The sequence below is a fragment of the Crinia signifera genome, chromosome 1, assembly GCF_055691185.1.
Source record: "Crinia signifera chromosome 1, ASM5569118v1, whole genome shotgun sequence".
In the NCBI taxonomy this organism is placed as follows: domain Eukaryota; kingdom Metazoa; phylum Chordata; class Amphibia; order Anura; family Myobatrachidae; genus Crinia; species Crinia signifera.
Genome location: NC_139217.1, coordinates 340,863,491 through 340,877,307, shown reverse-complemented (window position 1 = coordinate 340,877,307; position 13,817 = coordinate 340,863,491). Strand labels below are relative to the sequence as shown.

At 40.8% G+C, this 13,817-nt stretch overlaps 1 protein-coding gene across 5 annotated transcripts in view; it reads left to right on the top strand.

The window, feature by feature from the left end:
• The window catches only part of GIT2 (GIT ArfGAP 2), a 69,711-nt gene that overhangs the window by 32,999 nt on the left and 22,895 nt on the right, over positions 1-13,817 (top strand). For 3 of the 5 annotated variants that reach the window (XM_083146316.1, XM_083146286.1, XM_083146300.1), the window contains exons 9-15: positions 4,040-4,091; positions 4,172-4,244; positions 4,866-4,963; positions 5,484-5,595; positions 6,349-6,491; positions 7,034-7,183; positions 10,996-11,244. In XM_083146316.1, the coding sequence (XP_083002442.1) occupies positions 4,040-4,091; positions 4,172-4,244; positions 4,866-4,963; positions 5,484-5,595; positions 6,349-6,491; positions 7,034-7,183; positions 10,996-11,244 (877 nt within the window). Of the gene's footprint in view, positions 1-4,039; positions 4,092-4,171; positions 4,245-4,865; positions 4,964-5,483; positions 5,596-6,348; positions 6,492-7,033; positions 7,184-9,457; positions 10,407-10,995; positions 11,245-13,817 lie in introns of those variants that run through there. The other 2 variants (XM_083146293.1, XM_083146309.1) reach the window with 2 other exon arrangements.

Below are 13,817 nucleotides of genomic sequence, written 5' to 3'. Positions count from 1 at the left end.
ACTGCACGCGGGGAGATGCTGAAGTGTTCTGAGCAATGCTAGATCGCTCAGCTTGCTTCAGCAAGATCGCACAGCACGCAGCTATGTATCAGCGCTATGTGTTCAGCGATCTGTCAGGACCAGTGATCTCCGGTGAGAACATTGGCCCTGACACTGGCGATTATAGATGATCAGAGGTTGGAAACCATTTTTTCAATGCTAATTGATATATTGCTTAAAAGACTATAGGACATGCTCTACTTTGTACCATCATCTGTTCTATAAAGCAACTGTGGCATTGTCTATAGAAGTCATGTCTTACGCGCTACGTAACTTGTATCCAGTCATATGACCAGGTACACTTTAGAACAATGTAATAAAAAAATGGAAAGATCACTGTTAGGACACATGCATATCCGGATATCTGGAATACACACTGAATGATTTGCCGATATCTGGCCAATATCCTCTCTTTGTGTTCCAGCCTTCGTATGTATTATAATATACATGGTTTGCCAAACTCCTAGACATTCTTGGAGTGTCTTGAAAGAATGTTCCGGAAAAAACTTTCTCCTCTGCTATATAGTTAGCCCTGCAGATATCTGCCAGAATGTCTTGTGGTCTTGCAGGATAACATACAGCCTCAGTCTGCAATCCATCTGTCCCCAACTAGCTCTTTGCAGCTTCAGTTATTTTACTTATACCAGCTCGTAGCCATGTCCAGAGGAATGAAAATATGTTTGCTCATAACTTTGAATCGCTTACACAAAGCTGGATTATGGCAGATAAGATAACATTGGATGTGTGGTGTGATGGCATAGGTATTGTAGATGCGTGTTCCCAGGCCTCTTACTGTACGTTTATAATAGTTGCTGTTTCACACCAATATAAACGAATGCAATCTAGTTTTCAGGACGGACTGGTGATGGTGATCAGGAGCAGTGGGTATTTTATGAGAAGGCAACCTTAGTATGTGTACATACCAGGACCATTTGGGCTCCTATCCCCCAATTTCGACATGCCATACAACTGATGTAGAAAGAGCAGAATTGTACCTGTTTTCACTAAGATTCTGATCGGATGCAGTAAAGATTTGTCAATCTACCTTCAAAAGGGTTCTGATCCTGTGTAGAACGTGTGTGTTTGTATACTTGTATACTCCAATCCATCATAATACCATTGTGCAATTTGAAAGGTAATAGTTTCTTCGATCATCTCACGATCATGGTTGTTCTGGTGTGTACCCAGCCGGGCTTCACTTTTCTTCTAAGCCCGCCCCCCTAGTTTCACAGGAGTCTTGGGGCAGGCTTATAAGGATATTAAAGCCTAATTCTGAGTCCCGGTTGCAGCACCAGTGATGCACACTATACTGCTGATTCCCCCCCCACACACACACACACACACACGCACACACACACACACACACACACACACACAAACACTGTGTGGGTGGCTCCTGCTGAGTATTGGGGATCCATGTATGTGTACACCCTCGCCCATCCTATTGCTGGCCTTGTGGATATTTCTGCATGACTCATGTGCTGTTTAACAGTGATGGCCTCCTTGCTGTTTGCATGGTCTGATTATTGGAGGTGCACCTTTTATTTCCCTATGTCCCAGTCTGCCCTCTATATCTGTGACTGTAAAGTTGTATACACACTGGATGACACTGCAAATGATGACATTTTGTCAATGATTTCCCTTGAACTGCCTAGAACTCCCTGACAAACGATATAGTGCACACAAGACAATATGCACAAAAACGTCATGGCTGGTCACTATCCTGCATATCGTTTCAAATATCGTCTAATGTGTATGCAGCTTAATAGCGCAGCTATACGCCAAAACTGCAATCCCTCTAGTAGCCACCTATCTGAGGTATACACTGCGTCCACCCATCTGCCATCTAAGGTGTAATTCCAATTAACATCTGGTGTGTGCCCGCGACTGTTGCAGTGGGCTTTTGTTGGTGCACAATCGTAGTCTCTCCGATGCTGTGCTGTCTGTGGAATCATTGCTCCGCTCCCTGGAGACATTACAGATCTGGGTTAATGATTGCTTGCAGAACCAGCTCTTCCTGCCTTCCAAGTTCTTGCCAATCATCAGCAGGTCATTCACTACAAACTGCACCTACACACCTTTCCCGTCAACTTCTCAGCATGAAGTCTGTTGTGTTACATCCCAGTGCAGCTCACAGATACTTTTATTGAAGCTCCATACACACTAGAAGATATTGTGCAATATATCGTTCATAAAGCGCTTCCTGAATGATATCTTCCACTATATCTTCTAGTGTGTATGCTCAATATCGTTAATGATGCGTGCTCCCATGCATCGTTAATGATATTGATATCTTCCGTACATGCAGCTCAATTCAGCCAATATCGCTCATGCTGTTTGTACATCGTTCAGTGTGGATGGGTGACGAACAACATGAGTTATATTGCCCTGCTGCACCTTGTGCCCCGCTGTTCGCCTTACACCCGGCACCCGCACTGGCTCTGCCTCGCTGGCTCCCCCACGGTACTGGTCCCTGGCTCCACCCTCAGCACCTGCTTCTCACCTCACCCTATGTATGTACTGTGCATTATGTTTCTATGTATACTGTGTAGTTTATATAGTAATTTTGCGGATTGCTTCTGTGTGTCAATCGATCCCTTTATGCACATTTATTATTATTAATTTACTGTTTCTTTGGTGTTTAGCGCTGCTTTTTAAAGGGGTATTCAATTTGACGGTCACCGCAGTCGAGCTTGCTCGGCCGCCGTGACCCAGTCCCGTTCCCGGTCAGCTCGACCGAGAACATGCAGGCGGGATTCAATGTCCCGCCTGCAGCGGGACGAGAAGGGGGCGTGGCCAGGAAGAGGCGAGCTGCAGTCGGCAGCTTGTGATGTTGGGCTCGTTCTGCCGAGATACCCTACTCAATGCTGTCGGGCAAGACAGCATTGAATAGGGCCCGGCGGGCATCTCCCTGACTATTGAATACCCCCCTTATTCTGTATTATTATATGTTAGTATGCTGTTTTATTAAGCAGTTGTTTCTGATCATAGTGCAGCTGCACTGCTGGCTCTGACTAATCAGCATAGCCCTATTAATCTCTGAGAGTGCTCAGGAGTAACCTTTTTAATAGGGCTTTCAGAGAGAGATGTCACATAAGATTTTATTTTGCCATGGCCCGTTAATTCCACATGGACCGAACAGAACCTTTCCATGCATGTGTAAGCGCAATATTAGTAAGCCAGGGATGTTGGGTGTCTTTCTTCAACAAATGATTCAAACATTATCTATATTTATATGTCTAGTGTCTGTGTGTCTTTGAAAAACTGGCAGTGAGTGAAACTACATCTCTTTCACACATGCACAAACACAAAGGCAATCACAAGGTAGCAGACTAGCTTTTGAAGCATTAGCTTTGAGCGGGCTTACTAGTTTTGTATATGTGTGTACTGTATTTTTTACATGTACCAGCAGGCCCTAAAATGTTGCATCTACTGGCACTTGTAAATCTCTGGGGTACCCCATTCTGCAATTCTCCCTGCTATAGTGGCACCGCACTGATTGGCTCAGCCTCGGGACAGTGAATAAACACGGGACCCTACAGCATATAAATGTTTCACTAACAGACCCCTGAAAACAGTACAGGCCAGTTTGACCATTTATCAGGATTGTATTTCCGAAATTTGACTAGGAGTCTGATGTTTCAGCTTGCCCTCAAGATTTGTCCACACTACTGTATTAACAGGCGTTAAGGTTTACATCTATCTTATATAACACATTTTTTAAATGTGATCTTTTTATTTTTACCATTAATAATATTGTTTTATAATAGCGAGATGCTCACCTGTAATGGACCTTTCAGGAAAACGTGATGGTCCTTCTATTCTTTAAACAGATGTCCATACCTTCTGTCTATATGAATAAATGTACGGGTTGCTAGATGGAGATCTTACACAAGCAGGAAGCCACAATCACACACTAACAATTTATGTATCTCTCGCATTACACTCATTTTGATGTGAATTTGTGCTTCAGCTGCTGATGGTTTCTCTCCTGTTGCAGCAGCCTAGACCTGTCGGAACTTGCTAAAGCTGCAAAGAAAAAGCTTCAGTCTGTAAGTATAAAGGCATGTTCATTTAGGTCTACTATGATTTTCCATGGAATATTGTAAAAACTTATGGTTTCTATTTTTAGTTAAGTAATCACTTATTTGAAGAGTTGGCCATGGATGTCTACGATGAAGTGGACAGGCGGGAAACAGATGCAGGTAATAGAACTGACTGAGTAGACTATTGAGTGTATTCTGACTGCCCTCAAAATAAGTTTAATTTTACCATAGTTATTTGTAGCCTGCATACAGGTCCCCCCACTGTATCCCATATGATAAGTATAAAACCTTTTATATTTCACAAAATGTTGAAAGACGAGGTTCAGGTCTTTGGGGGTTATTCAGACCTGTGATCAGTTAATCGTTGTCCAGCCACCGTGAAATCATAGCCTGTGCAAGCCTCCAAATTGATGAGCAATCCACACGCAAGATGCTCACCATTTAATGATTTTTCCACTGTGTGCAGTGGCCCAGGACATACTAGGATTTTCCCTGCCACTCCCAGAAAAAAGCCCAGTCACCACGCCCCAAAAGCCAGCTTTCTGTTAATCAACTTGCTTACTCCGACAGCGAAAAGAGAAATTGGCTGGGTTTTGTAGCAGGCTGGCTTCGCGCATTGATACTATGAGCCATATGCATGCGTAGTCATTCAATTATTGCCCAGCTGTGCGATTAGGCCTGAATAACCCCCTATGTCAGTACTCCGAATTTTCAATGCTAATTGCAATATATTATATTTGGCCTTTTTTAGGTCTGTTGATTGATTAATTTTGATTACAGTTTGGCTAGCCACCCAAAACCACAGCACTCTTGTCACAGAGACCACCGTTGTACCTTTCCTTCCTGTGAATCCGGAATATTCCTCAACACGTAACCAGGCAAGATTGCAGTTTATCCTATTTGAAATGCTAAAAATGTGCATTGTGTAGCTATTTGATATCTCTTGCTTTGAAGGCTGTGGAAACCAGAAAAACTTCCTTGTGATGTTGCAGCATTTTCAGACTCGCTTAATTCAATAAAACAAAGTGATAAAATTGTTAATTTGGTGATGGCCTGTTCACCTCTGCCTACTACAGTAACAGAGTGACTCTGTGCTTTTAATCTAAACATAATCTTAATAAAGTTACATTGTTTTTGAAACATGTGAGTGTTTAAATGTTGTAGCATGAATAAATTAACTTACTATTCTGCACACTGTGACTCTCCACTGCCTGGCAAGTACATAATCACAGGGTTTGTGGTTTGAAAACCACTGACCAGCAACATATGGCAGAAAATTTAAATTAAATCCAGAGTAAAAATAGTGCTGTACGTCTGTAATTTATACTGCAGAACATTACCTACTGGCAACCAATGGGGTTTAAGCTTTATGTTCACCATCTTTTTATTTTATTTCAGGGAAGGCAAAAGTTAGCCCGTTTCAATGCCCATGAGTTTGCTACATTGGTTATAGACATTTTAAGTGATGCCAAAAGAAGACAACAGGGGAATTCAATTATTGGATCTAAAGGTAAATCTTATTAAAAAATATTCATACACTTCTATAGAAACCTTTAGGACAACCCAATTTTACAGATTTTATGTGTACAACAAGTGTGAACAACAAACAAACAAGTCCAGTGAATAACCTAAAATGGTACAAAGGTCAGCGGTAAACTTCTAGTGGTTAACCACAACAAACTTTTTTTCTGCAAAAAAGGAAAAGTGGGGAGTGCTTTTACTTCTAAAATACGCCAGGCTTCTCTATTAAAGGTACCTTTTACATGTCATAGTTAGACATTTGCCACCGCTTACTAATTAAACCCAACTAAGGTGTAGCGTGATGGTCTTGTGCTTTCAAGTTTAGTGATGCCCTCCTGAACAGTTTCCACAACATCTTGCAACGCCATGCAAAACCCGTTGGCCTACATCTATGATCAATGGTTTCTCCTACAGCAAGATAATGACCCAGAACATACAGATGTGTCCTCATGCATCTAGCCTCAATACAGCATGCAGCATGATATGTCCGGTGCAAGTGAGCGGCGAGGTCCCGTCTGGCTTTTTATTTTTACCAAAATGCATCATCTTCCTAGTGCAATACGACTAGAATGCACAAAGAGACTTCTGATTAATTAGATATGTAATCATATAGATTGCTCTCACCTGTGATTTTAAGTCTTTACTATTTTATTTTTGTCACATTTATTATATATACATGATGAATTGATCAGTTGACATATTCTTACTATACTTATACTCCTATTTATTTGCTAATTTGTAGATAACGTGGAATTAGTGTTAAAAAGTATAAACAACCAGCATAGCAATGAGAGCCCAGATTATGACCAGCCGGATTATGACAGTGTTGCATCTGATGAAGAAACCGATTTAGACATTATTCCAACCAAATCAAGTAGGGAAAAGGTAAGAGGGTCTTTTTGTATTTTAATTACATTCGATAAATAGAAATGAGACAACATAGAAGAAATCATCCAATTTACAGAGATGCCTCCACACCTGTTAGCAGGATATAAGTAATATACAGAAACCTGGAAGCTGATTATTGCAGTTACTATACATAGAAGGTCTCGGTTGGCCTGTCATTTGTCTTGCCATCCAACCCGTCCCTCATCTGATGGTAATACCGGCAGATGAGCGGCAGGGGCCGGCAATGATGCGGGAGCGAGCATCAGCGCTCACTACTCCTCACCGGGGCATACACACTGGGTGACTTTTGAGCTGAAAGCTGCTCAAACGGTAAAAAAATAACACCTGTTATTCTTTACTTGATATAACATACACAAGATACTGTTGGGTTTGTGTCAATTTAACATTTTCTTTTATTTAAATGGATTATGGATTATAAATACTATGTTATTGTGCATTTGTGTAAAAGTACCATGGGCAGACATTTTGCATTTGTTAACGTAGTTTTCTTGTGTGTGTCTGTCTGTTTTTTACCCCAGAGTCTGGAAGCTGATTTATCAGATGGAACCTTCACGGTACAAGAATTTCTTGATGTGAAAAATGCCCTGGCTGCATCAGAAGCCAAAATCCAGCAGTTAATGAAGGTTAATAATAATCTGAGTGATGAGCTTCGGATAATGCAAAAAAAGGTAACTGATTTATTTCAGATTTATGCTTCTTTTTTTTCATGCCTTTGGTGTACACGGGAATAAACTGTCAGAAAAAATGTTTCTGAATTACCAACTAATATCAAAACGTTAGCTAAGGTAATGCGCAAATGATAAAACACCATTTCCATTCTCTATATATGTAACGTTACAGAGGTTGCTGTGTACACCGGTATTTATCTCAATATAGAATTAAAAATTTGGGAAAATCTGTTCACTTATCCTTTTACAGCTAAAGGAGATGTCCAGAATTTAAGTAATCACTGATATGCAAATATATCTTCTGCTTTATACTAGAAAACAAGATTTAGGGGGAGATTCAATTGGCTGCTGTAAAATACTGCTGGTGAAAAATGGATGTAAAGCCTGATGGTATTCAATATTAGCCTCCTGACTTCTCACAATAGAATTGTTAACGCACAGAATCCATGAAAAGTTCATAGTGGCATCCATTACCACTGAATTATCTAGTATTTTTCCATCTGTCCTGCTCCTGGCTTCAGTGCTAATTAAATAGCTCTGGGGGGATCAATAAACCCATGGTAATTTACCGTATATAATCGAATCCCCCCCCTTAAAAGGATCAGCCTGCATGAGACTGAAATAGGTGAGTTGCTGAGAGATACAATAGTGTTTGAACAATTAATCATATAGCAACTGAGACTATAGGTTAAGTATAAAAGTTTAATGCTGTGATGGCCACTATATGGTACCCTACAGAGTTCTGTTCGGCCAAACGCACACCATACACCTACACACCTCAGCATGACAGTGATAGGACCTTTAAACATAAATGTGTAAAGGTGCCCATACACGGTACAATCATTGTATGCAATTTGGACTAGATCGCATCACATACGTTTTGCAATGCAATGAGATGCAATCTAGTACAAAAAGTATGTGCAGCACATACTTTTTCAGCTGTTCATTGAGATGTGTGCGGGAGCATGCATTTCATTGCACCCAGCAATTGTACCGTGTATGGGCACCTTAAGAGGTAGGTAGGTTAAAAAAAGGTCTACACAATGAGACCTTATCAGCCCGATATGTTAATTAGGTCCAAATCGGAACAACAGATTGGGCTTTTCTCTGAGCACATTGTGCTGGTACTGGCAATCTCATGCGACATTTCCTCAGTCGGAGCTGCTGCGTGGCCATCCGGACAATATTGCATGCTGTACTATGAGATGTAATGAAGGAAGGAGCAATATGTTGCACCTTTATTAACTTGTTCTGGGGTGTACTCAATATGCTGCATCTTGTGTACCTAGCTTTATACTAGTGAAAAACCTTAATGTAAGCTTTTCCTAAAATGTGTTTGAATAGATGGGCAGAAACAATTCTTACAAACTGCTGTCATGTAAGAGGTCGTCTACTCTGAAAGTTGTCCATAACTATAACAGATGCTGCTACTGGCAGATTCCCTGATTGTGAAGCATTCCTATTCTGTGCTGAGTGGATGGTGTCTTCCTGTACCAACACATTTTTAAAGGCATTATCCACTTTATAGCCATGAATTACCCGCGGTCTGTACCTAGGTGGTTTCTGTAGCCCTCATTCGTGCCAGTGGGGACTCATGCACTAATATGCATTATATTAGGTCTGCACCCATGGTAATTAAATTTTTTTTTTTTATTGCGGCCCTGGGAATATATTTTTAGGAGCTTCTGTGAATCCCAATGGGAATTTTCTGGCTTATTATATATTTTCAAAATGCAGTAAATGGCATAAGACCAGCTCTGAACGGTATCTGTTTATTGATAAAACCCCCTTTGTGGATTGCAGCACAGAAATAGTTTGGGGGTAAGACCAGGGGATACGGTCATTGGGTCGACCACTGAAGGTCTATAGGGCATAAGTTGACAGTGTCGGAAGGTCCACACAATCATTAGGTCAATGTGTTTTTCACTTTTTTTTTTTGGAGCTGACATGTGCCTACAGGCGGTATTTCATCCCCTACCATCCACTAGGGTGTGGTGGGAGAATAAAATGGTGTGCCGAGTGCAGCAAGAGGCATCGTGCCCAAAGATTTGGTTATGTACCGGAGGCGAGGCAGAGCGCTTTACCCTGGTTTGCTTCAGTCCTAGCAGAACAGCTTATTTCAGGAGCCTGTTTTTTTCTTTTGTGGGACTCTGACCAGGTCTTATGCACTTTTAAATGATAAAACAAAAATACCTAAATACTGTTATGTATTTAAATAGAAAGTTAGTGTCCATGGTGGTACTGGTAGCATGATCTATATCTAATCTTTCACAGTTTCTGGGAAAAGAGGCTAATTGAAGAAGAGGAAGCACTATTTCTGCTGTCAGAATAATCTCCCATGGATGGGTCATTTCTAATTAATAATTGGTGGTTCTATTTGGGCTAATAAAGACTCTTTCTCGTACCCTTAACAAAGGAGTTTATAGTGGCAAAGCATATCAGATGTCACTTTAATTTGGATGGAAGAAGAAATGTCAAAACTAGCCCCATTCTCACTAGGAAAAAAGGAAAGCACCAGACCATATAGGGATTTACTGATAAATCCACAATCTAATCTACATGATTTTCATTTAATTTCACTTCCTGTGCCGGTATACCATATCCTGTGGCGGTATTCCATTTCCTGTGGAGGTTTACCAATTCTGATTGGCCAGTAATTTGAATAATCAACTATTGGAGACAAATGGACAGTGCTTACTCCTTTGGCATCATATTTTTCAAACTATGATTGGAAACCACTTCAAGATCTTAGTAGAGCTGTTCCCCCCGCACAGTGGCTCATTTTTACAATCAAGTACTTGCAGTATTCGGACGTTTTTTTGTATTGAAACATTTCCAGCCACAATGGTCACTTGGTGTTTTGAAATGACTTGATCTGAACCTGGCATTCCTTGATTTAACCTATTTTTTCTGTTGTAACCGTTTTCATCATATGCTCCATTAGAAGTTACTTTTTGCTGCTTATGAGCCTTCTTCAGGTGCTCTTATAAGCACATTTATCATTCAGGATATGCTGACTTCTAGTGGAAAAGCTGTGTTTTTATTTTAATAACTAATAGTTCATTTATTTTAATGGTTGACCTTCCATTGCATTCAGGTATATAATGGTTCTATTGTGTCCTTTTTTTTAAGTACAAACTGTAAAAATGTAATAAAAACATGTATATAAAAGTGTTATTTTTTTTTCTGATTCCAGTTGGCGATAACTTATTTGTTTGTACACAGGATCCTCTTTTGCTGCTTTTGCATGTTTGCTTTTATTTGTTCTGTCACGTTCTTGTTATATATCATTTCAGCTGCACCATATTTCCCCAGGCAGTCTCTAAGTAGAATAATATTTTGCAGGCCTTTTACGGACGTATGCTTGCTTAACCAACAGCCACACAAAACTCAGTAGTGATCTGACTGATACATAGGGTGAAATTTAATAGGATGAGAGATTCAGAAATCTCCAGGTTTTTTTTTAAAGCGGCAATCATTTACACTGCAAAATCAATTTGATTTTGAAATGTAAATGATTGCCGCTTTAAAAAAAAAACCTGGGTATTTCTTACCAAATCTCTCACTTTCTGAATCTCTCATCCTATAAAATTTCATCCATAGTTTTGATAGCTCTGAATTAACCAAGGCCTATGCTGAGTTCCCAAGTCAATCATCTAATATATTTTTGTTTCTGACAAAAAAATAAAAATAGAGTACACATGTGCAAGATGTGGTTTTAAATGTGAGTTTCTGAAAGGGCTGGTTGCATATTCTGCCCACCCTCATATCAAAGCAAAGTGCCAAAGTCCCACTACGAAACTTTCTTTCAGCTCCAAACACTGCAGTGTGAGAACTCCAACCTCAGGAGACAGGCCACAAGTAACCTATATCAGATCCCAGCTGGGTCAGAATACACAGACCTCGCCAACCCACCTTCACTAAAGAGGAGGCCTTCAGGACGAGGTAGTAGACCCATGTCTATGTATGAGACGGGATCTGCCCAGAAACCCTACCTCCCAATGGGAGAAGTCACCTATCCAGAAGAAAGTATTACAAGACTGCAGCCTTATCCACCACATGTAAGTAATACTGTGCTTACCTTGGTCTTTGCATGCTTTGCTTCTCTGTTGCTTTGAAATGAGAAATGTCCATTGTCAGTCAAGTGTTTTTTGTTTTGTTTTTTCAGTCCATTGTTTTAACCATATATAAACTAGCCAATTCACCAGTAATAATGGTAAGCTTTCGGTGCACGGACATATTCTACAACCATGTCTGTGTTACTTTACATATAAGTAAATTGAGTTGTCTGTGTGTGTGTGTGTGTTGTTGTTATTTTTTAATAACTAATGGGGCCTACACACATAGCGATTCAGGGGCATTTTCTACGCAATCTCACTAGATCGATCAGAAAAGGCCCCTACATTGCTCCGTGTTTAGGGGCATAGCGATGCACAGCTCCACGCGTCGCTATCGCTGGGCAATTTAATATCCAGCATGCTGGATAAATCTAGTTAATCGCAGGGGTCGGGGCCAGTGTTCTCAGTGGAGAACACTGGCCCTTACAGATTGCTCAGCACACATTGCTGGCACATCGCTGTATGCTGAGCGATCTAGTTTCGCTAGGTGTGTAGGCCCCATAAAGTCTGAAAGTTTGAGGTAAACAATGTTGGTTTTTCCAGTAAAGTTGCATTAACATAATGTGTACTTGCCATCTAGTCTGTATGACTAATTAAAGAAACAGTGATTCATGAATGAGTAATGTCTTTGTATATATTTTGAGAGCATGTTAATTAAAATCTGTGAAACCTTCCTTTTACAACCCTACATCAAAACTCACTTGTTCCTACCACTACTCGTTATCGCTCTACTTCCTCTGGTTCAATCTAATGCATTGAGCTACACCATATTGTGTAAGAGTTTGTGTAGGATGTAGTGGTAACCTTGTTCCTTTTTAGGTGAACTTGCAGTTCTTATGGGATTGAAAAAAGGATAAAGAGAAATCAGGATAAAATAATGTTCAGCATTAAAATGATTTGATCTCCTTAAAGTTTTTTTTTTTCATACTTTACGCAATCTATTTTTTTCCACACTCCATGCTAGCATCTTATTTGACACCAATCCAGTTTATGCAATAGGGTTGTGGCTAACTAATGCAGAATGTAAATTAGTAGTACTGCTGGCATTCACCTCTCATGTAGATCTCTGGGAGTGTTTTGATAAATCTGTAAAAAAAATTATTAATTTCCTGGCATCAACTGAAATGATTGAAATTGGGGGGGTTTTGCAAAGTAGCAAATAAAGTCTACCCTCTTTCTGAGGCACAGGATACATATATAGTGATGAAATAAATTAAGTTGTAGCTTTTATGAACACATATAAGGCAAAGGGGATACGATCGTATTGTCGACCCGACTTAGGGTGACACCGTTGGGTCGACAGGCAACAAGGTTGACAGGGTTCTAGGTCGACAAGGATGAAGGTTGACAGGTGTCTAGGTCGACATGGGACAAGGTCAACATGGTTTTAGGTCGACATGGGTTTTTTTCACTGTTTTTTTGAGCTGACATGTGCGACAGGCGGTATTTCATGCCTTACCATCTACTAGGGCGTGGTGGGAGAATAAAATAATGTGCCGAGCGCAGCGAGGCACCGTGCCCGAAGCATAGTGAGGGGCTGTGGTTGACTTCCAACTGTGTCCATGTCGACTGTTTACATTCGGGTAAAAAAAGAGAGAAAAAAACCATGTCGATCTCGCGAACTATCGACGTAACGCATTTGTCGACCTAAACTCATGTTGACCTTGACACCTGTCGACCGTCACCCATGTCGACCTAGAACCCTGTTGACCTTGCTGCCTGTCGACCCAACTGTGTCGACCTAATGACTGTCGACCTAAGTCGGGTCGACAATACGATCAACACCCAGGTAAAGGAGACTTTATGATTTGTGGTGTCACACTAATCCCAAATAATGATTAATGGCAAATAAAACAATTTAATCATTGGGGGCCAGCCTCCCCCCCCCCACCTTTTAATTTATTGGTGACCTCCTGCCCCACCCGCAGCACGTTAGACGAGCGGGTATCATAGATCAGGTGAAGCGCTATCCCCTGCCATAACGCATGGGGATAGCACATATTCCCCTGATCGGCGGGTCATAAGGCTACCCCTATGATTGAGAATGCCTGTGTTACACAGATGAGAGATCATGCCACTAGAAGGAAAATAGAAGAGGTCAAGTATGGGGTGTTCGTGCCAGCTGAGCTACAGTATTTGCGTATGTCTGTTTCAGAGGTTTGCTTCCATGACAACCTGTTTTGATGATATCTGTGTTACATGTATATATTGGTGTTTTTGGATTAGTGACACTAGTCTGCTTATGGATTACACATGTTAATACAGCGATTATCAAATTTTTTTTTTTTAATCACGGCACCCTTAAGCATCAAAATGTTTTCTAGGCACCCCTAGGCCAAATGTTTCTTTATTGAGAAATTCAGTAAAGTACATTGGGGTATATTCAATTAGAGTCGGATTCATTCGAACATGCATTTGTCAGAATGGATCTGACGAGCGGGCAAATCTGACTGTTGGATTTTGCCGTTACTTTGTCCCCTCCTGCTGCTGCTGTCAGCAGCTCCCTGTGTGTGAAA